Source organism: Triturus cristatus, chromosome 8, assembly GCF_964204655.1.
Source record: "Triturus cristatus chromosome 8, aTriCri1.1, whole genome shotgun sequence".
NCBI classification, from domain to species: domain Eukaryota; kingdom Metazoa; phylum Chordata; class Amphibia; order Caudata; family Salamandridae; genus Triturus; species Triturus cristatus.
The window spans coordinates 26,958,379-26,980,636 of record NC_140591.1 but is presented as its reverse complement, the minus strand read 5'-3'; the positions used below and the strand labels follow the sequence as shown (position 1 = coordinate 26,980,636).

Sequence of the window (22,258 nt, the reverse complement as noted above, 5' to 3'; positions counted from 1 at the left end):
TTATAAAGCGAAAGAATTCTGCTTCAGACTACCGAAATCAACACTTCAGGCCATCAAATCGCACTACTTTCATCAAGTAGTTTAACAATGCTTCCACAACTCCACTTTTCCCATTCCTTACATGGTCCCTGTCCCAGTGCAGAAGTGAGATCCAGATTTCCCAATATCGGATTCACATGAGATGGAAAGATAGTTAACCCCTGTCCCAAACAGTCAATGTCATGGACGATAAGCCTCTGTGCGCCTCTGTGAGTAGGTCTACTTTATGTCTCTTATGAACAGATCAGTATGTTCTCATCAACTGCATTAGCAGAATAGAGAGCCTCAAAAAACTCAATAAATTTGCATGTTATGTCTGTATTTTTAGTATGAGTCTCCAATTAAAGACATTCACTCAGAAGCTATTTTGGTCAACACTGTAAGGGCCAGCAGCCAACCTGCCCTGTTCTCTACGTCATAAGATATTTACCTGACCCACTGAAGGGTATACTCCGCCCTGTCTGCGTGCAGCACTTTTCCTTGAGCTCTGATTGCATTTAGCGGGTCCTCTGATCCGGTGTATTTCTGGATGCCCTCCAACTCTTTCAGTTGGGTTTCCAGTGGCTCCCACTTTTCTCTCCAGTCCCTATTTAACCTAGCTGACTGCCACCAAGTGTCACTCTGCACTTATAGCTTAAAAAGTAATCCCACAAAGGGGTATCTTCCACCAGCCGCCTCCCATTCAGGTCTCTGCTGGGTACGGTGTTGTACATTCCTGGGTCACCTCTATTATTTCCTTGTTGTTGAGGAAGCCGTCTTAAAGTACGAACTCCGCAGAGCCTATCCTTCCCCCGGTATTTGTAGGTCCACCGTCATGGGTGCGTGTTCAGAGGGAAAGGTATCATACCTTCACAGCTGCCACTCTTCGTACGTATGTGCGGTGTACCAGTGAGAAAAAAGGAGTAATCTAGGGCTGTTGGGTCGAAGCTGAGCCATACTTAAGTCGTATGTCTTGAAACCAAAGCTTCCCTTCCACGGAAATGGAGCCTGCGTGACCTTCACTAAAGACCATCGACCCCTAGTGTTGTCCGTGACCATGTTTATGACTGCCCTGACAACAACAGTCACCTGGGACTTGTGAAGTATATTCAAAATGTTCTTCCACAGGAATCACTCTAGCTCCAAACTGGATGCACAAACAGAGACCACTGAATACATACTAGCCTGCATCCAAAACTAATATGATAAACTTGATCCGCTTCAACAGTAATTTTATCCTGAAATATCGAAGAGGGAACATTTAATGAAAACATGGATATGGTATTCTGTGAGAACTTTAAGACTACAATGATAAAGGCGAGACAGCAGATTTAGGAGGGGAGGGTGGTCTTATTTCTATGTGTGCACACACCCTAGCAGGCTGAAAACAAGTTGGTGAGCAAAGGATATCCTTGGCTCAGGTGAGGAGCAGTCAGACAGAATGGTGTAGACAGGCATCAGGAGTGATACAGCAAGACAACAGCAGACTGAGTGACATGGTGGGGCCACAAGGTATTCCAGCGCAGCGAGTGGTGCGCTCAACAGAGGACCGATGAGCAGGTGAAAGGCAAAATGTTTTACAGTAGCAACAAGAGCAATGTTAATGTGAGAACATAGAAATCAAATCCATCTGTTACCTTCGCCATTCCATCGGCTCTCTGGGAAGCTGCTGGGTGAGGGCCGGATACAAGGAGGTGAACAAATTTTGATCCCCAGCACCTGCAACAAAAAGGTTTGCATGCTTAACCGCTCACTTCTATTGCATGGACAGGTCTGCCAGCCATCAGCAACAATCATAATATCCACAAGTAAAAGTTTAAAGCAAAAGAAGCCTGAATCCATCAGGACAATAGTAGGTCTAGAAAACCCACCATATGGAATTGTCTGGGAGCGGTACAGAGAAGTAGGTGTGCCCAGATTTTTGGGTTCAGTTCCTCGCGATATATAATCATCAGAGGGCTCACAGGACGGTTAAAGAAAGCTGCCGTGCAGAAGGCACACCATCCATACATCACTTACCAGGGCAATAGTAGCCCAATTGTGCTCACACTGAGCTTGCATGCCACATTCTGTAATCAACACTTAAGAAGGTCTAATGGACTGCGAAGGGACTAACAGGAGCAGACCTTAAGAAGTGCACCATATCGAACTCCTGCCCTTTCGGACTCTAAGAGACCAGCCACCTCTACACCCTACCCCCACCCTCAATCCCCCCCCATCCTCCATCTGCCATCTCCCCCCCATCCTCCATCTGCCATCTCCCCCATCCTCCATCTGCCATCTCCCCCCTATCCCCCCATCCTCCATCTTCCCCCATCCCCCATCTTCCCCCCATCCCCCATCTTCCCCCCATCCCCCATCTTCCCCCCCATCCCCCCCCCATCCCCCATCTTCCCCATCTTCCCCCCCCATCCTCCATCCTCCCCCCCCCCATCCCCCATCCTCCCCCCATCCCCCATCCTCCATCTTCCCCCCCATCCTCCATCTTCCCCCCCATCCCCCCCCCCTCCCCCATCTTCCCCCATCTTCCATCTTCCCCCCCATCCTCCCCCATCTTCCATCTTCCCCCCCATCCTCCATCTCCCCCCCCCATCCTCCATCTTCCATCTTCCCCCCCATCCTCCATCCTCCATCTTCCCCCCCATCCTCCATCTTCCCCCCCATCCTCCATCTTCCCCCCCCTATCCTCCATCTTCCCCCCCCTATCCTCCATCTTCCCCCCCCATCCTCCATCTTCCCCCCCCATCCTCCATCTTCCCCCATCCTCCATCTTCCATCTTCCCCCATCCTCCATCTTCCCCCATCCTCCATCTCCCCCCCATCCCCCATCTTCCCCCCCCCATCCTCCATCTTCCCCCCCCCATCCTCCATCTCCCCCCCCCCCATCCTCCATCTCCCCCCCCCCCATCCTCCATCTTCCCCCCCCCCCATCCTCCATCTTCCCCCCCCCATCCTCCATCTTCCCCCCCCCATCCTCCATCTTCCCCCCCCCATCCTCCATCTCCCCCCCCCCCCCCCCATCCTCCAGCACAATAACCAACACAGCCTTCCTGGAGACCAGCACAGTAACCAATACTGCCCTCCAGGAGACCAGGACAGCGACCAATACTGCCCTCCAGGAGACCAGGACAGCGACCAATACTGCCCTCCTGGAGACCAGCATAGTGACCAATACTGCCCTCCAGGAGACCAGCACAGTGACCAATACAGCCCTCCAAGAGACCAGCACAGTAACCAATACCACCCTCTTGGAGACCAGCACAGAAAACAATAATGCCTACCTGGAGACCAGGACAGCGACCAATACTGCCCTCCTGGAGACCAGGACAGCGACCAATACTGCCCTCCTGGAGACCGGGACAGCGACCAATACAGCCGTCCTGGAGTCCAGGACAGTACCCAATAGTGCCCTCCTGGAGACCAGAACAGTAACCAATACTGCCCCCCTGGAGACCAGAACAGCAACCAATACTGCCCTCCTAGAGACCAACACAGTAACCAATACTGCCCTCCAAGAGATCAGCATAGTAACCAATACTGCCCTCCTAGAGACCAGCATAGTAACCAATACTGCCCTCTTGGAGACCAGCACAGTAGCTAATACTGTCCTAGTGAAGACCAGCATAGTAACCAATACCACCTGCCTGGAGACCAGCATAGTAACGAATACTGCCATCCTGGGCACCAGCACACTAACCAATACTGCCCTCCTAGAGACCAGCACAGAAACCAATACTGCCATTCCCGAGACCAGCACAGTAACCAATACTGCCATTCCCGAGACCAGCACAGTAACCAACACAGCCCTCCTGGAGACCAGCACAGTAACCAATACTGCCCTCCTGGAGACCAGGACAGTACCCAATAGTGCCCTCCTGGAGACCAGAACAGTAACCAATACTGCCCCCCTGGAGACCAGAACAGTAACCAATACTGCCCCCCTGGAGACCAGAACAGCAACCAATACTGCCCTCTTGGAGACCAGCACAGTAGCTAATACTGTCCTAGTGAAGACCAGCATAGTAACCAATACCACCTGCCTGGAGACCAGCATAGTAACGAATACTGCCTTCCTGGGCACCAGCACACTAACCAATACTGCCCTCCTAGAGACCAGCACAGAAACCAATACTGCCATTCCCGAGACCAGCACAGTAACCAATACTGCCATTCCCGAGACCAGCACAGTAACCAACACAGCCCTCCTGGAGACCAGCACAGTAACCAATACTGCCCTCCTGGAGACCAGGACAGTACCCAATAGTGCCCTCCTGGAGACCAGAACAGTAACCAATACTGCCCCCCTGGAGACCAGAACAGTAACCAATACTGCCCCCCTGGAGACCAGAACAGCAACCAATATTGCCCTCCTAGAGACCAGCACAGAAACCAATACTGCCATTCCCGAGACCAGCACAGTAACCAATACTGCCATTCCCGAGACCAGCACAGTAACCAACACAGCCCTCCTGGAGACCAGCACAGTAACCAATACTGCCCTCCTGGAGACCAGGACAGTACCCAATAGTGCCCTCCTGGAGACCAGAACAGTAACCAATACTGCCCCCCTGGAGACCAGAACAGTAACCAATACTGCCCCCCTGGAGACCAGAACAGCAACCAATATTGCCCTCCTAGAGACCAACACAGTAACCAATACTGCCCTCCTATAGACCAGCATAGTAACTAATACTGCCCTCCTGGAGACCACCACATAACCCAAAACCGCCCTCCCCGGATTCCAGCACAGTAACCAAAACCGCCCTCCCGGAGACCAGCCCAGTAACCAAAACCGCCCTCCCGGAAACCAGCACAGCACCCAGTGATGCCCTGCTTCAGACCAGCACACAGCCAGTGCTGCCTTCCTTGCGACCAGCACAGCCCCCAGAGCTGACCTCACAGCGGCCAGCACAGCACAAGCTCCTCCCATACTAGAGGCCAGCACATCAACCAACACTATCCTCCAAGAGACAAACACAGCACTCAATGCGGTCTTGCTGGAAACCTGGACAGCACCTAATACAGTCCTTCTGGAGACAAATACAACAGGTAACCCCTGTACTCTACGAGGACAGGAACAGCCTCCACATTTATATAAACACTCAGTTCTCCATCAGTTAGACACCTCAGGTTAGACACCTCAGGATTTGCCCACCGCTGCTTGCACAAACAAAAGTGCCTTGTCAACTTCTTGGTCTGGATTTATACAACAAAAACAAAAAATCAAGGCAATGACAAGCAGACACCTATAAGTGAGATAGGACCTTGCATTCACCTACAGTAAGCAGGAGTTTGCAGAAACCCCCTTCAGCCTATAAATGTCCTAAAGTATTGTTCCCTCTCTCCTTAATGGAGACAGGAGGCAAGGCAGAGAAGAAGCAGAAGCAAGGCATAGAAATCAAATACTATGATGACGATGACGGGGTCACCAGAATCAACATGGACTTTCACTCACAATTTTCTTTTTAATTTGTATATAAAAAGGTCAAACAGCAGCAGATACTTGGGGGCAGAAAGTTAATTCCCAGAAGCCTACAGAGCTCTTAACACAACCTCTACCTCTGTGGTTCAAAAAGCGAGCCAAGGGCTGCCTATCAATCCCCGATCTCCTGCTGAAACATGCAAGCAGAACACACCAGGGCTCTACATATTCAAAAGAATAGGGGAGTCATCTGAAGACCTATAAATGGTGAAACCATAGAACTGAATAGGGCGAGACAGAGAGCCAGACAGAACAGGTAAGGTTCCTGAGGAACTTGACGGACAAAGGACTTAAACTCTAACCTTTTAGTCACAGATCTTCTGGCGGATACCACAGACTCCTGTGAATACCTCGCCCTCTCCATTTGCAGCAACTCCACCCAACTGTGCAATCTACTCATCTTCTACCACCCCCCAGGCATGAATGACTCCCTCACTGACCATCTCATGGAGATCATCACAACCAGGATTTCCTCCAACACTAAAGATATTTTCCTTGGTGATTTCAACCTGCACTGGAACAATCCCAAGGATCCTCACGTCAACGCCATCAAAGACCTCCTGGCCGATCAAGCCCTGTCCCAAGCCTGTTCACTCCCAACTCACTTGAAAGGGGCCACTCTTGACTGGATCATCTCTAAGGAATCAACAGTCAAGCTTATCTCTTAGACCCCTGTGACTGGTTTGACCATCATGCCATCTCCTTCCTACTACCTGGTATCCACAAGACAAGGGCACCGCAACCGGTGATTCCTAAACGCTGGATCAGAGAAACCAAGAACCTGAACCATAGGGAACTGGTGGCACGCTGCACTTCTGATTCCCCCCCCCACTCCCCCTCCCTCGCATATCACAACGGTCAATGACCTCAACGATCATTACTCTGACTATATCGAACATTCTGGATGACCTAGCCCCACTAAGGCTGAGAAGAACCCAAATTAAAAACAGAAACCCCTGCTTCACTGGATCCGTCAATAATGAGAGGAGATCCCTACAACAATCTGAAAGACTGTGGAGACAGCATCCCTCCGCCGCACATCTAAAACTTCCGCCAGGCCAGAAACTTTGAAAACAGGAACATCCTCAACTCGAAAAAAGAATTCTTCAGATCAGGACTGGGGAACACCAAAAACAGACCCCGCAAGCTCTTCGAACTGATCAAACACCAATCTAACAAACATCGAATGAAACCCCAAAGTCTCTAATATCATCCGAGGAATTCTCCTCTTTCTTCGCTGACAAAATCACAGCCTTAGGAAATGAACTCCGTTACGCCACATTCTCTCAACCTCTTCCTGACCTGCCTCCTCCCTCCGCGCCGCCACAGGCCTCACCTAAAAATCAAGCGCACTGGACCGACTTCAAATTCTATGACGAAGATTCTGTCTCCAAAATCCTATCTAACTTAAACCTGAACAACAATTTTAATGACCCCCTCCCCTCCGACGGCCTAGCGGCCGCCGCCCTAGCCATTATTCATAGCTGGACTGCAAGGCCATCGCTAGATCCAGCTTCCCCTAAAACCTTCAGACCCATCTTCAACTTCCCCTTTTAGCCAAAGTGCTGGAAAAGTGTGTACAACAGCAGCTAAGTCAACATATCAATAACTTCCACCTACTCGACGACTTCCAATCCGGGTTCAGACCTGGGCACAGCACTGAAACCACCATGCTCCCCATCGTTGATGATGCCATCCAAGCCCTTTACCAAGGTAAAACCTGTCTCCTAATCCTTCTAGATCTATCCTCGGCCTTCGACACGGTCAACCACGAAAACTTACTCGAACGCCTCAAACTCAGGATGGGTTTGGATGGCTCTGTTCTAGAATGGTTCAGGTCCTTCCTCCAAAACCGATCACAGAGATTCCTAATTAACGGCAACCTATCTGCTCCCTCTCCGATCACGATTGGAGTCCCTCAAGGATCAACCCTGTCCCCCACCCTCTTCAACCTTTACCTAGAACCGCTTGCCCAAATACTGCGCACTGCGAATATCTCCTACCATATGTATGCGGACGACATTCAGATCTACATCAAAACCTCATCTCTCGAGGAGATCCTCTCCCTGAACAAGGCCCTGAAACTGACCGTCCAATGGCTCGCCTCCAATCAACAAACTCAACGCAAAGAAAAATTAATTTCTCCTAATTTCCCCTCCAAAAACCAACCCTGAGATTCAATCATAGATTAAAGCGATCACAGCCTTAAATTGCCCTCCGACCATCGTGGACTCCGCCAAATCCCTGGGAATTACCCTTGACTGCAACTTGAATATGCGGACCACATCAACTCGATGGCCAAATCAGCTAGATTCCACCTGAGCTACCGAAGGAAACTGAAACCCTTCCTCGATGCTCCTGACCGAAAAATGGCAGTCCAAGCACTTATCTCGAGACTAGAATATGGCTGTTCTACCCTCTCTGGTTTATCCAAGATCTCCCTGGCAGCTTTAAAAGCCTGCCTCAACGCGGCCGCCAGACTACTTACAGGCATAAGGAAATTCGACTACATTTCTCCACACCTGAAAGCTCTGAACTGGCTTCCTCCTGAGGCAAGAATACAGCATAAACTAGCTTGCATTACACACAAGGCTTTATACTCAAACTCCCCTGCATATCTTGCACAGAAACTTGTGGTCTCAGGAGGAATCAGAAACTCTCGGTCCGCCAGAGACCTCTTGCTCCAACCTGCACGTTTTCAGAAGAGAAAAAAAAAAACAACAATCGGGCCTTCCCAGGGGCCGCTCCAAGAATTTGGAACTCTCTCCCACCCGCCATCAGAAGAATCCCCTCTCTGGCACGCTTCAAAAAGGATGCCAAAACCTTCCTTATGGGGAAATTCCTCGTTTACATCCTGCCTTCAAACACCACTGAGTCCCCGATCTATTTCCGATTATTGCCTCCCCTCGGATTACCCAGTCAACCCACCGAGAAACCTGTGGCCTGATCTTGACTAATTTTCATTGTAAACTGTACATACGTGTCCTTCTATCCACTATGTAACCAGCAATGGGGTCTTGTCTGGAATAATTATAAATGTATACTGTACATACTTGTCTTTCTATCCCTTATGTATCCAGCACCCCCCCCCCTTATCGATAGATTAATTTGTGATTCCAAGTCTTTCATACAATTCTAGGATTCCTGTAAAGCGCTCGGATACCCTAATGGGTCAAGTTTGCGCTCCATAAAACACAAAAATAAATAAGTAAATAAAGCAAAGTATACTGAGCCCTAGTACATGGTAAAGGGTGGTGGAAAACACTAGGCTAAAGGCAGGCCAACTACACTGGCATCATGTGGGTCCCTTCTAGGTCATGACAGACTGTGTTAAAGGTTGAGCAAGGGTTCATCAGAACCAGGCCAAAAACACGCATTGCTGTACATCAACTGTAAGTTGTCCAACATGAAAGCCAATGCTTATTTATTGGAAACAAACTGACCCTAGGAAGCAACTCATGCAGATCAAGGCGTTCCTCAAGTCCCACAGCTTTAGAGGTCCTGCAGACTACTAGCTTTTTAGAAACCGCCAGGAAAAGGTCAAATGGTTGAACATTGGCCTACTGAGCCAATGGATTTCATTAGGTAACCTAAAATAACAACAAGCATTGGCATAGCCAATGTTTCGCTTTTGGGACCTTATAAGTATTTAGTTATGCAGCACAATATCCTTGGTGCAACAACATAAACTGTTGCATGGCTAAACACTTATAAGGTCCCAAAGGCGCGACCTATTGGCTATGCCAATGCTCGTTTTAGGCTTTGAGAGCTGTGTTTTTTGTTCCCTCTGCAAACAGCTGAACCAATTTACATGGGTACGGCCATGAATTATTCATGCTAAACATAGCAGTGTAAAGCCGTCAAGCTGTTTTATTGCTGTGAGAGTAGTTTGCGTGCTTCTCAGGGGGTAGACACTGTCTACATTTACAGCATCCCTTATGGTGAGGTATGCGGTAGTATGGGTGCAAAACACCCCCTAATAGAATACCTTTTGCGTGGTGTTTAGTCGGCTTATGGATCCAGTTACACTTTTTGTGACATGCAATGGGCAAAAACATGCGAAAAAGATCTTAGCACGAAGTATTCCTCCTTGCATGGTTTCCCTTGGTAGAGCAGGGACGAAGTAGCTGTGCAAAACAAGGAAGTGAGCGCAATTTGAGAAAATCTCTTATGAGCGCAAGGTGGACACCTGGTGCAAAAAATATCTTGGTTGATTGAAATACATGCTCCTAACTTATAATGAAGGGCCTACTTAGCTGGGCTGGATTAACGATTATAAATGCCCATGTCTTCAGACGTTGCCTCGACAGGGCATTGTTGTAACACAGAGTAAATATGACCAAAGTTGGGCGTTAGCTGATGTACTTTTAAAAATCCCGCATGGGGCTGGGCTTCCCATATAGGACAAAGGAAGTGCTCCGAGAGGCTGGGGACCTGGGTGTTGATTTTATGGGTGGGTAAACCGGAAGAATAATCAGCTATGCAGCCAGGCAAACAGCCCTGAGGAAACGCACACAGTTTGTAGACACGTGTATAACTCGCCCCTTCCCCAAACTCCAGAAGACGGTCCAGCTCAGTCGCCACAGTCACTTGATATAACAAAGTGTTGCTACTCCCACCAATGGTCCAGTTGAATTCTACGTACAAAAAACCTTCTGACTGGCCTTTCATCAGGACACGTACCAGGGTATTAATAGCACTAAAAGTGTCCGATACCTAACCGGTCAGAGCAGTCCACTTAGCAGGGAGCCCTGCAGTTGTACGTATATGCACTGCAAAATGTAATCCTATGGGCTGCGAGGAGGTGTTGGTGGGTTCTTTGTAAACTGCATGTTCTCTGCACAGGCGCCTGCCAAGGTAGAATTCATTTTTTAAATGTGCCTGTCCCAAATTTATGGGTTGTAAGCTTTCAAATAAATACATGTAATTTTAGAAATGCGTTCATAGCATCCTTTGCAAAGTGTGTCGGCGTTTATTCTTCTCAAGAGCAGTTTGCCATCCCTGGTCTTCCGGGCTGTCTCCGCTACTAGCGAGTGACCTCTGCTGCACACGGCGCCATATGGGAGATGGTAACATGAGACCTAATTAACAAATAGTAATCGGCACGATGAAAGGCGCACAGGCAGGGGAGAGAGAGTAAAGCGCGCGCGGCCACGCTAATTGAAAACAGATGGCCCCTGCGCGCCGGTGCTAGCTCCCACAAGGTGGATGCCACCACAAGCATGAGTGCTTGAAAAGAGCAGACCGATTTCTAAAGGTCATCTCCTAGAACAGCGCATGCGCTGCTCCAGGCTCGACCTAAAAATAGTGGCCTCATCTGAGCAGGAAGTACAGAGTCCCTAGACACTCAAACTTTGTTTTCGCCTCACCCACTTCTTATCATGGCATGCTTCATCACGGCGAAATCATGGTAGGTGAATACCACCATGGCGGACTTAACCATTGCTGGAGTTCTTTAATAAGGGAATCCTGGATAACTGCAGGAATCCATTTAAAGAAGGGAACCCCTTCGGCCCACAACCCCCAAACAAACTTCTAGTGACTTGGCCATTTTATTTTTAGTATGATTATGTTATGGCGTGGAGGATATGACCAGGTGATGTTCATCAGTGTCTCCAGTTGTGTATACAGGCGGCACAGGATGCCTAGTCATGCTCCAGGGAGAGAAGAGAGTTACAGACCCGATGATGATCCGCCTAGGGGTATTTTGAACGACACGGATGACAGTACTGGAAAGAGTTCTTTCCATTATGAAGTCTGCATTCTCGGTGGAAAGGCCACGGAAAATGCCCAGCAAGGGGGCAAGAGCCCAGGGGGAGTAGAAGAAACTCTTATGATGAAGTGGACAGAAGTGACTAAGCAGTTGAAGTTAGTATTTTGTGGATCATGGTGGAATAACCGAGGGGATACCTGTGTCGAACATTAGGTGGCATCAACCTGGAGCTCGAAGAATGCATGTCCAAACCATGCGGCAGGAAGAAACAATTTAACAATGGAGCCGATGCCCTTGCACATTACCAGTAACAGGTGGACCCACCATACCTCACGCCTCAAAGATTTCTTCAAAGAAAAACAAGTTGCACACATCCGAGCCCAACACCAAATTGCAAGAGTATACACAGCATGTGTATCCACAGCTATACGTGCCATGAACGGTTTGATTCTTTATCTACAGTAATGCAAATTCCAAGGAAGGAAGGGGTAAAAGAGTGGTTAATTTGACCCACAGCAGTTATCAAGTGTTCAATTAGATACAGACGTAATTTGTTTTTAGAATTTTAATACGAAAGAACAGGTAGCTGGCTGTTATTTCACAGCCACCAGCAACTAAAAACTCTTGTAAATGAAAAATAAATTATACAAGTCTGATATTACAGCTAAGGTTGCAAACAAACCGACCAATCCATAGAATGATTGGGGGTGGAGAGCAAGGCAATCTTCACAAAAGAACATCTTAGGGGTGAAATAGAACGCACAATTTACAATCCCATTTTTGTTTCAAATATATTGTTTCTAAAGCAAATCATTTTACAAGCAATTCTGGAATCAAGGGACAGATGTGGAGACCACCTTCGAACTACTCTCATCCATGCTCCTTAATAAATAGCAAACATGCTCTCAAAGATCTGCGATCTGTACACCTCTCCACACTCAAACAAACCACTGTAACTGAAGAGTGTCATTCTCAAGAATTAAGCTCCCACATGTCAAGCATCCACCCCAATGGAGAGAGGCAGGTGTGTTCGAACTGTGGGGATTAATTACAGAGAAGGGAGCAAACATTAACATACACAGTTACAGCTGGATCCTAAATGCAACTGAACAGCGGTACGGCATGGTCCTGTAGGTGGTCTGCATATGGGACAGATAGACTGGGTGTGCCTGCCGAAATCTTCTGTTTATTTGTGGATGGAATCTATGTCCCTCCAGGGGGCCTATGTGTATAACAGGGAGAATAGATGAGATGGACATGTAGGCTTTCCCCACAGTGAACTGGGCAAACTGTATGGCTCATACCTCCAGCCAGTACATATTTCTCAAAAGCATTAAAAACCAGGCATAGTATGTGGCAGTACACAGTGCATCATGATCAGTGTTGCGGACCACTGTAGGTCAAGACCATAACTACTGACCCCCATCATTTACTTTTACTAATTTCTAATGGCAAAGCAGCAGCAGATCATATTTAGTAACCGGGTGGAAAACATGCCCTTTCCTTTGCTCCCAGGACAGAACTCTCACCAAGTCAATGGAACTCAACACCCAACTCAGAAATGATGGGGAGATGTTCCCATTCTCCACTTCCAGATTCAGGTCACTTTATCAGACACTTACGGAGTATTGGTGAACAATGAGGTCTAGGAGTATGAAAACCACTTTGTTGACTCTACAGAGAGAGTATCTTAGCAGTCCAGGGCACAGGTACCTGCATAGTCACTCACCTGGCTGTAAAACACCAGAACTGTATCAAAAGCCCCTGCAGAGCTCTTGTGAACAAATATCTCTGCACCTTCACTTGTACAACAGTGCAGAGGTGGCCAGCATCGCGCGTGAAAGCCTTACAAGATGCGTACAGGCATCGGCCACTTCTCTCCGTCCCATCGATGTAGTGCAGAAGCGTAGCTGCCCCAGCAGCACACTCCTGGACACTGGCCTCGACCCCTTAATTGATATCATCCATCAGGTCACCACTACGTGTGAAAGTTACAACAGAGCACTTCTGGACACAGCTAAATACCCATCCAAAAAGTCACAAAGATGGAGTGCAGAGAGCCGGCAATGCTAAGAGATAGTTCCAGTACAGGTCTCAAAGTGAAGGACCGCACACTGGTTCTAGGTGCCCTCCACAGGAACTTTCACACAGCAGAGCTGGATTTCTATATGCTATCCAAGTGAGAGATGCAGATGTCTGACGCTTCATTCTGTCACACAGATGTAGTGTGGAAGATAATCATTGATGTATGAAAGACTCATCAACGCTCTCCTGGACGCAGGTGGTCACCGCTCTACTCAGTCACATATAGTGTACAAGACAAGCACCGCTGCAGGAAAGCCCCCAAAGAGCTCTCTTGAACAAGAGTATATACCCCTTAACTGTCACACAGATGTGGCCTATGCAGAACTCTACGCTTACTGCATTACCAATATCTTGTTCGTAGATATTGCAGAGGACACAGGGTTGGCGCTCGGCAGCACAATCCACCATTCCCATTGATGTATCATTTGATAGTCCTCAGAGGAACTCAAAAGTATGTTGGCATTTCAGCAGTGTACAAGTGTTTGGAGGCGAAGAATAAAGGCTTCGTATTTCAAGTGGCACACAGGTGTCACGGCCAGGAATGGTGGCCTCGCTCTCTCACCTACAGACTGAACTAACTGTGCCAGACAGACCACAAAACTAAAATTCAACACTGCAAGCAAAGACCCACCTTATAAAAAATGAATACTTTACAAAAGTGAAATATGGTAAGGGGATCAAAATAGGATATAATTGAACAACGGGTGCCAGACACAAACGTCACTGAACAACAGATATGGTGTGCCCAAAAAACAAAAGCAGGGATTAATTTCCAGTTTGAGCACCATTACTGCTTTATTTTAGAACTTTATTTTATGTTTTTGGTAACGAGGAGTTTCATATTTCTGTATACAAACAAGTAAGACTAAAATCACTTCTCCGCTTTACACCTTTGTAGGCAATTACAATTATAATGATATGTACAGCTCATAATGCCCAACAATTGCGCTTTTCTTTCTCTTTATAAACCTTATCTAGTTACTACATCTGCTTTTTAACTTAAAGATGAAACAGTAATCAAGGTTCAAGGATCAATGTTCAGTATTATTCTGGACTAATCCAACAGACTAGTATAACCAGCATTAAAGTCTCTTTCGGATTGCACTAACCTGATTAACAAAATCGATAAAAATACTTGGCAACCTATTTCCCAGACCATCCTCGCCACACTATCCAGACTATGGGTACTCACTCTTCCCTCTGATGCACAAGCAAAGCCTCGCACAATGGGGTCAGCAATGCAGAGCCAGGATCCTGCACACAGCCCAAGCAGACTCTTTTCAGCTTCTGGTACGGATCCTTCATCCTTGGGCTATGAAATCTCCCAGCAGATTACAAAGGGGTGTACTAGGCAAGCCCAGGGTTGGCCCTGACCTCACCACAGGCAACTCTGCTCACAAGTAGCAGACTTGTGTTAAAAAAAATAGTACTCGTGAAAAGTTTACTGGTAATACATTTCAGCAAGCTATGGCTCAGTGGATGCGAAGCCTTAAGGGTGTAGTTAAAGAAAGTCTGTTACTAATTAAGCAGGAGATTGCTCTCGGAAAGGATGAGCCCCATCAGAGCTTTAGAATGAGACGCACATCATTCATTTATATGTCCTAGGTTTGTTAACAGCGATACAGGTCACTAGTTACAAAGACATACTTCAGCATTAACCCCTTTTTCTGTATTTCAAGTGCATCAAAACGCACATCACAACTGCCATCTGTCAGGTCAGCGAGGTGACACTAAACGTCAATCTTCCAAGCCTCCCATTCCCTAGTTCCATTAACCCATCCCTTTCTCACTCAACACCCTCATGTGCAAGCCCTCAGGGTTAATATCGAAGTCACAGTAAGAATTGAAATTATGAAGTTAGCAAGAGAGAAATGGGTGGCAAGATGTGTAGCGAGGTGACTTTTCACTGTGATTTAGTCTTCCATCCTTTCCTGGAACTCCACATACCATGCCAGCTCCCTATACTCCTTAGCAAGCTCATGTATGGTAATCAGTCAACGAAAAACTCGTTGAGTTGGTTTCCTACAGATGTAAGGAATATGCTACTTACCAGTATGCATCTGTTCTTGGCATGTAGAGCTGCAGATCTACACACTTTTTCATAGATCGCCATCTGGTGTTGGGCCCGGATGTTTGCAGTTTGTTTTACCTCTTGGAAAGTCTTTGGAAGTCACGAGGTCGGTGACTGCTCCTTTGGATCGTATTGCGCATGGGCTTCGGCTCCATCCTCAGATTGTTTTTCGCCAGCAGGGAAAGATGGAGCGTAGTAATAACAGTGAAGAAACCCATGTGTGTTGTATCTAAATAAGATAGACTGGAACAGATACAGGTAGCCGGGGAGGCGGGTGGGCGTGTATAGATCTGCAGCTCTAAATGCCAAGAACAGATGCATACTGCTAAGTAGCATATTCCGTTTGAGGCATATGAACTGCAGATTACACACTTTTGCATAGACTATATAGCAGTTCCCAACCTTAGCGGCGACCACCGGTATCTGTTGCAGTTGTTTGAAAAAGTGTTTTTAGTACAGCCTGGCCCACACTAGCTTGTTGCTTGGTTTGCACATCTACACAGTAGTGTTTAGTGAAAGTGTGCGGTGTTGACCATGTAGCTGCTTTGCAGATATCATCTAATGGGATGTTCCCTAGAAAAGCCATAGAAGCCCCTATCTTTCGTGTAGAATGGGCTTTAGGGGGAACGGATAGCGTTCATTTTGCTTTGTGGTAGCAAATCTGGATGCATTTTACAATCCACCTAGCTATCCCTGATTTTGAGATGGGGTTGCCTTAGTGTGGTGGAGAGAAAGAGACAAACAGTTGTTTGGTCTTTCTGAAAGGTTGTGTTCTTTGGATATAGTAAAGTAAGGCTTGATTGACATCTAGCGTGTGTAGAGCCCTTTCTGCAACAGTTTGAGGTTGCGAGAAAAATACCGGTAATTCTACGGATTGGTTTAGGTAAAAAGGGGAAATGACTTTGGGTTGGTACGGAAAACAACCTTGTTCTGGTGCATTTGAAGAAAAGGTTCTTGTATGGTAAGTGCTTGTATCTCACTGACCCTTCTAAGGGAAGTGATGGCTACAAGAAAAGTTGTTTTCCATGCGAGAAATTACACTTCACATTTATGCAAAGGTTCGAAGGGTGGCCCCATTAGCCTTGTGAGAACGATATTTAAGTTCCACACAGGTGAGGGTGGTACTCTGGGGGGAATTATTCTTTTTAGGCGTTCCATGAAGGCTTTAATGGCAGGTACTCTGAAAAGTGATAGGTGCTGCCTGTTTTGTAGGTAAGCTGCAATTGCTGCAAGGTGTAGCCGAATGGAGGTATATGCTAGATTACACTTTTGTAGGTGGAGTAAGTAGCATATGATGTGTTGTATAGACACGTCTAGAGGATTGATTGTGTTGTTATGGCAATACACAACAAATCTTTTCCACTCGGCAGCGTAGCAGGCTCTAGTGGTAGGGCGTCTAGCTTCTCTGATGACGTTCATACAGTCAGGGGGAAGTTTAGGTATCCGAATTCTAGGATTTCAGGAGCCAGAGCAAGGTTGAGCTGAGCTGGGTCCGGGTGTCTGATCTCTCCATGGTTCTGCGTTAGGAGGCATGGTGAGAGGTGTAGCTTTTGGTGTGGTACTACCGAGAGTTCCAGCAGCGTGGTGTACCACGGTTGTCTGGCCCATGTTGGAGCTACTAGGATCAGCGTGAGGGAATGCTGTTGTAGCTTTCGCACTACTAATGGAATTAGTGGGAGAGGTGGAAAAGCGTACGCAAATTTGCCTGACCAGTTCATCCATATCGCATTGCCTTTGGACAATGGGTGTGTGTATCTGGCGGCGAAGCTTGGGCATTTTTTGTTTTCGTGGGTGGCGAATAGGTCTATTTGTGGATGCCCCCACGTTTGAAAGAATGGGTGAAGAACCTGCGGGTGAAGTTCCCACTCGTGGATCTGCTGCGTCTGTCTGCTGAGCAGATCTGCCATGGTGTTCTGGACTCCTGGGACATGTTGGGCTAGTAGAAAGATTGTGTGGAATTGCCCATCTCCATATGCTCTATGCTAGTTGAGAGAGCTGTGGAGAGTGTGTGCCGCCTTGTTTTTGAATGTAATACATGGCCGTCATGTTGTCTGTGCGAATGAGGACTGCCTTGCCTAAAATTTGTGCCTGAAAGGATTTTAGGGCTAGAGAGATTGCTAGTAACTCCAGATAGTTGATGTGGAGTAACTTTTGTTGCGGCGTCCATGCCCCTTGCACTGTGAGGTGTAATAGATGAGCTCCCCAGCCGGAGAGCGATGCGTCTGTTGTAAGTATTATTTGTGGAAAAGGGTCCAGGAACGGTCGACCTCTGGAAAGATTGGTGGTGTTCCACCACTGCAGAGAGCGATGGGTGCGACCGTCTACCAACACCAGATCTGTCAGTTGCCCCTGGGCCTGGTTCCATTGGCGCGCTAAGCACTCTTGGAGTGGACGCATCTGGAGTCTTGCGTGGGGCACTATGAAAATGCAAGAGGCCATCATCCCTATCAGTTGCATAAACACTCTTGCTGGAAGGGAGTGTTGAAGTATGAATCTTTGTCGCAAAGCCTGAATGCTTGCAATCCTGGCCGGATTGGGGTAGGCTATTGCTTTTGAGGTGTCTATGGTGGCACCGAGGTATTGTTTTATGTGGGATGGTGTTAGCTGGGACTTTTGGTGGTTCACCGTGAAGCCTAGTTGGTGAAGTAGTTGGATTGTAGTGGCGGTGGGGTGTACACATTGGTTGTAGGACATGGCTTTTATGAGCCAGTCGTCCAAGTATGGGAAGACGTGAATGTGCTATCTTCTGAGGTGTGCCGCTACTACCGCTAGGCACTTGGTGAACACCCGTGGTGCTGTTGTGACTCCGAATGGGAGCACTTTGAACTGGTAGTGTTACCTGTCCACTACAAATCTGAGGTACTTTCTGGGAGCATGGTGTACTGGAATGTGGAAGTATGCCTCTTTCAAGTCCAGTGTGGTGAGGAAGTCGTTTTGGGAGAGGAGCGGAAGCACCTGCTGGAGCGTTACCATGTGAAAATGGTCTGAATGTATGTATGTGTTTAGGGGCCGGAGATCTAGAATAGGTCGTAGAGGCTCGTCCCTTTTTGGTATTAGAAAATATAGGGAGTAGACCCCTACATTTTGCTGATTGACGGGAACTTGTTCTATTGCCTGTTTTTGTAGGAGGGAGATTACCTCCTGTTTTAGTAATGTGGAATGTTCTTGTGACATTGGGCGTTGCCTGGGTGGAATGTTTGGGGGAGTAGATGTTAATTCCAGGCAGTATCCTGACCGAATAATTTGGGTCACCCATTTGTCTGAGGTGATGGTCTCCTAGACATGAAGGAAATTTTGTAATCTGCCCCCGACCGGAGTGGGATGGTCTGGAGGGAGCGGGGGGGGGGGGGGAAGACATTGGGTAGGCGGTGTGGCAGAGCGGGCGGTATTTGTTTTGCCTCTGCCTTTATTATTATTTCCCCTATAGCCACCTCTTTGATAACCCCTTGTGAAGGTGGACTGAGTGGGGGATTTGTAGGAAGTGGACGCGCTATCTGAGGAGTAGCCTCTAGATGTACTCCGAAAGAAAGAGCGGCGAAAAGAGAGCCTGGGAGGGTGTGACTGCAGGGCTCCCATGGACTTCGCCGTATCAGTGTCCTTCTTCATTTGTTCGAGGGCCTCGTCTACTTTTGGGCGGAATCGGTGTTCTTGGTCAAAGGGATGATTTAGGATGGAGGCTTGCACCTCTGGTTTGAAACCTGATATTCTTAGCCAAGCATGGCGACGGAGGAGGATTCTAGTATTAACGGCCCTGGAGGCTGTGTCTGCTGCGTCTAAGGCACAGTGTATAGAGGTGTTAGTTATTGTCTTACCCTCTTGAATGAATTCATTGGCCCTAGTTTTGTTTCTTTCAGGGAGGTGGTGCATTATGGTTTCTAATTCATCATAATGTGCCCTATCGTATCTGGCCAATAGCGCTTGGGTGTTGGCGATACGCCATATATTAGCTGACTGGGACGCAGTGCGCTTTCCTAACGCGTCCAGTAGCTTTGACTCTTTGTCAGGTGGTGGTGCTTCGCCTGACGCCGGGGAATTTTACCTTTTTCGTGCAGGGGAGACCACTAGGAAATCTAGTGGCGCTGGCCCTTTGATATAGGCAGGATCTGTGGGGGCAGCTTTGTACTTTTTTTCTATGCATGGGTTAATGACCCTGGCCCTGACTGAGTCCTTAAAAACCTCTGGCGCATGTTTTACCACCCCCTTGAGCATAGGTAGTATGGAGGTAGACCTATGTGCGGTATCAAAGGTATCGAGGAGGAAATCCTCTTCCACTGGGTCAGTGTGTAACTCTACCCCGTGATAATGTGCCGCCCTTTGAAGTAGGTGGTGGAAACCTAATGAATCTTCCGGTGGAGATGGCCTGGAAGGGTAAAGGTCATCTTGTGGGACGTCTGGAATATCTGGGTTATTGTAGTTGTCCCATGGGTCTGGGGATCCTGTAGGGGTGGGGTCTTGGGGCACGTCCCCTGGATCGTGATATGGGTCCCCCTGATCATCATTGTCTGAAGACTGGGTCGGAGAGCGATGAGGTGGGGCTGGAGAAGGCGGAGGTGGAGAGGGTGGAGGAGGTTGGGAAGGTATTCTGAAAGGGGAGGTGGCAGAGTCCTTCCTCTTTGGAGGCGGAGGCGGAGCCGGTTTGACCAAATGTCTCTTTTTGGAAGAGTGTGCCAAATGTCCAGTTTTTGGATCCTTGGTGAGAGTTTTTTTTAAAAGGATCCGGTGTAAATAGTTCCTGTGACAATGTTTGGTCCGTCGGCGTCGAAGTCTTAGGGGCCGATGACTTTTTAGGCTTGTCCGTGCCAGTTTGCTTAGCACTGGGCTTGGGATCCTCCGATTTTTTCGCCGGCGCCGAGGTGGGCTTCGGCATGGAAGTGTCGGTGCCGAGGGCCTTATGGGGTTTGGTCGGTACCGAAGATGGTGTCGGTACGGAAGCGCTGGGTTTCGACCCCGAGGGCTTCGGTGCGGAGCTCGGTGTCGAGGTAGAGGCCGGTTTCTTTTTCGGTGCTGAAGTGTGTTTCTCGGCACCGCTGGCAGGCTGGCTCGAGCCCGAGCCGCTGGAAGGCTTATTTGGCTTCTTCACCGGGCCCGAAGGTGGGGTGTGTGAAGCAGTGTCTCTGGTCTTGCCTAGGCCCGGAGGCGAAGGCGTGACCGAAGCCTTTTTGGGTGTCGGCGCAGGTGTGGGGGGGGGGGTTTATTACTCACGATCCTCTGCGCCGGAGAGATGTCCTCCACATCTGAGTCGCCGGCTTCGGAAGCACTGACGAGGTCCTCTTCGGTGCGCTGCTGTCCCGGATCTTCGATGTCGTCTCCGAAGATGTTGACTGGAACGGAGGTCGAGGAGTGTGCCATGTTTCGTCTGGCTCTTCGGTCCCGAATAGTCTTTTTCGATCTGAAAGACTTACAGGCCGGACAGTTTTGAGCCTCGTGTTCAGGGGAGAGGCAGAGGTTGCACACCTCATGAAGATCGGTGTCGGGGAATTTGGACCCACATCGAGGGCACTTCTTGAATGGAGTTCTTTCCATCAGCCGGGACCGGGGCTTGGATAGGCCCGAAGGCCGCCGTCGACGACTGGAACCGAAGATTTGTCGATGAGAAGGATTGAGGAGCTCGCGATGGAAACAATACCGCGATGTGAGGTGAGGATTCCGCTTCGATCGTCGAACTGGAAATGTTCGGAACCGGAGCGCGAAGATTACATCTGAGCCCGATGGCGGAAAAAAATCTGAGGATGGAGCCGAAGCCCATGCGCAATACGATCCAAAGGAGGAGTCACCGACCTCGTGACTTCCAAAGACTTTCCAAGAGGAAAAACAAACTGCAAACATCCGGGCCCAACACCAGATGGCGATCTATGCAAAAGTGTGTAATCTGCAGCTCATATGCCTCGAACACAGTTTTTTCCATCACTAACTCCCAAAACTATGCAAGCTAGTCATGCCAGCTCGGTGTGCTCTTCCATATTTTGGCCCATATCACCTGAAGCACCAATCTCGGCAGCAGACAGATCTCTTCCACCTTACGTGATCAATTGGATGAAGGACAGGGAAAAGAAAGACCCAGTACTATTATACCAGTCCATCAGCTCAGTATCCAGACAGTTTTGGGAAGTGCCATAAGAGATGTATCAACATAGGGGGGGGTGTGGCCTGGCGCTGATGGAGTGAGCAGCGGTGCTCAGTAGCTCCGACCGGCCAACCGCCATCAAGCTCCATCCTGATCCCTTCAAGCGAAAAATCTGACTCTGGGGGTCTCCCAAGCACGGCCAGAGCAGAGGACTTTGACGGAGGCTGCGGCGCACCGGAGCAAGCAGTGCTGAGAAGCAATCTGCGGAGCAAGGCCGCGCAGCTCTCCCAAGATGGCGGCACCCAGCAGAGCAGAGTGAGAGATGAGCTGTGGACCAGACCCCAGGGACTGGAGAGATAATCGGAAGGCCGGGATAGTGAGGCGACCCTGCGTCTCACAAGCTGTGGCCAAGTTGGCCAACGGACAGCGGCGCCCGTGCACAGTGGTCGGCGACTAGCTGAGATGAGAGTGCCAGCAGCGAGAACGCTGGCCTGGTCCCACAGGACAAGCGACAAAGGGGGTGGTGCGGAACTCCCAGTGCTCAGAAGCGAAAAATCGGACTCTGGGGGTCCCCCAAACAACCCCAGAGCAGAGGAGTTTGACGGAGACTGCAGCGCACCGGAGTGGACGTGCTGAGAAGTAATCTGCGGAGCACTGCCGCGACCGCGTGGCTCTCTCAAGATGGTGGCGCTCAGGGACTCCGAGTGAGGGACGAGCTGCGGAACAGACCATGGGGACTGGCGAGATAAACGGAAGACCAGAAGAGTGAGGGGACCCTGCCTCTCTACCAAGCTTTGAGCGGCGGCCAGGTCGGCCAATGCACAG

General features: G+C 48.8%; 1 protein-coding gene across 2 annotated transcripts in view; it reads right to left on the bottom strand.

Annotated features, from left to right (window-relative positions):
* Positions 1 to 22,258, bottom strand: part of TRAPPC10 (trafficking protein particle complex subunit 10) — a 584,087-nt gene that overhangs the window by 500,268 nt on the left and 61,561 nt on the right. For both annotated transcript variants that reach the window (XM_085620787.1, XM_085620788.1), the window contains exon 2: positions 1,656 to 1,737. In XM_085620787.1, the coding sequence (XP_085476913.1) occupies positions 1,656 to 1,737 (82 nt within the window). The remainder of the gene's footprint in view (positions 1 to 1,655; positions 1,738 to 22,258) is intronic.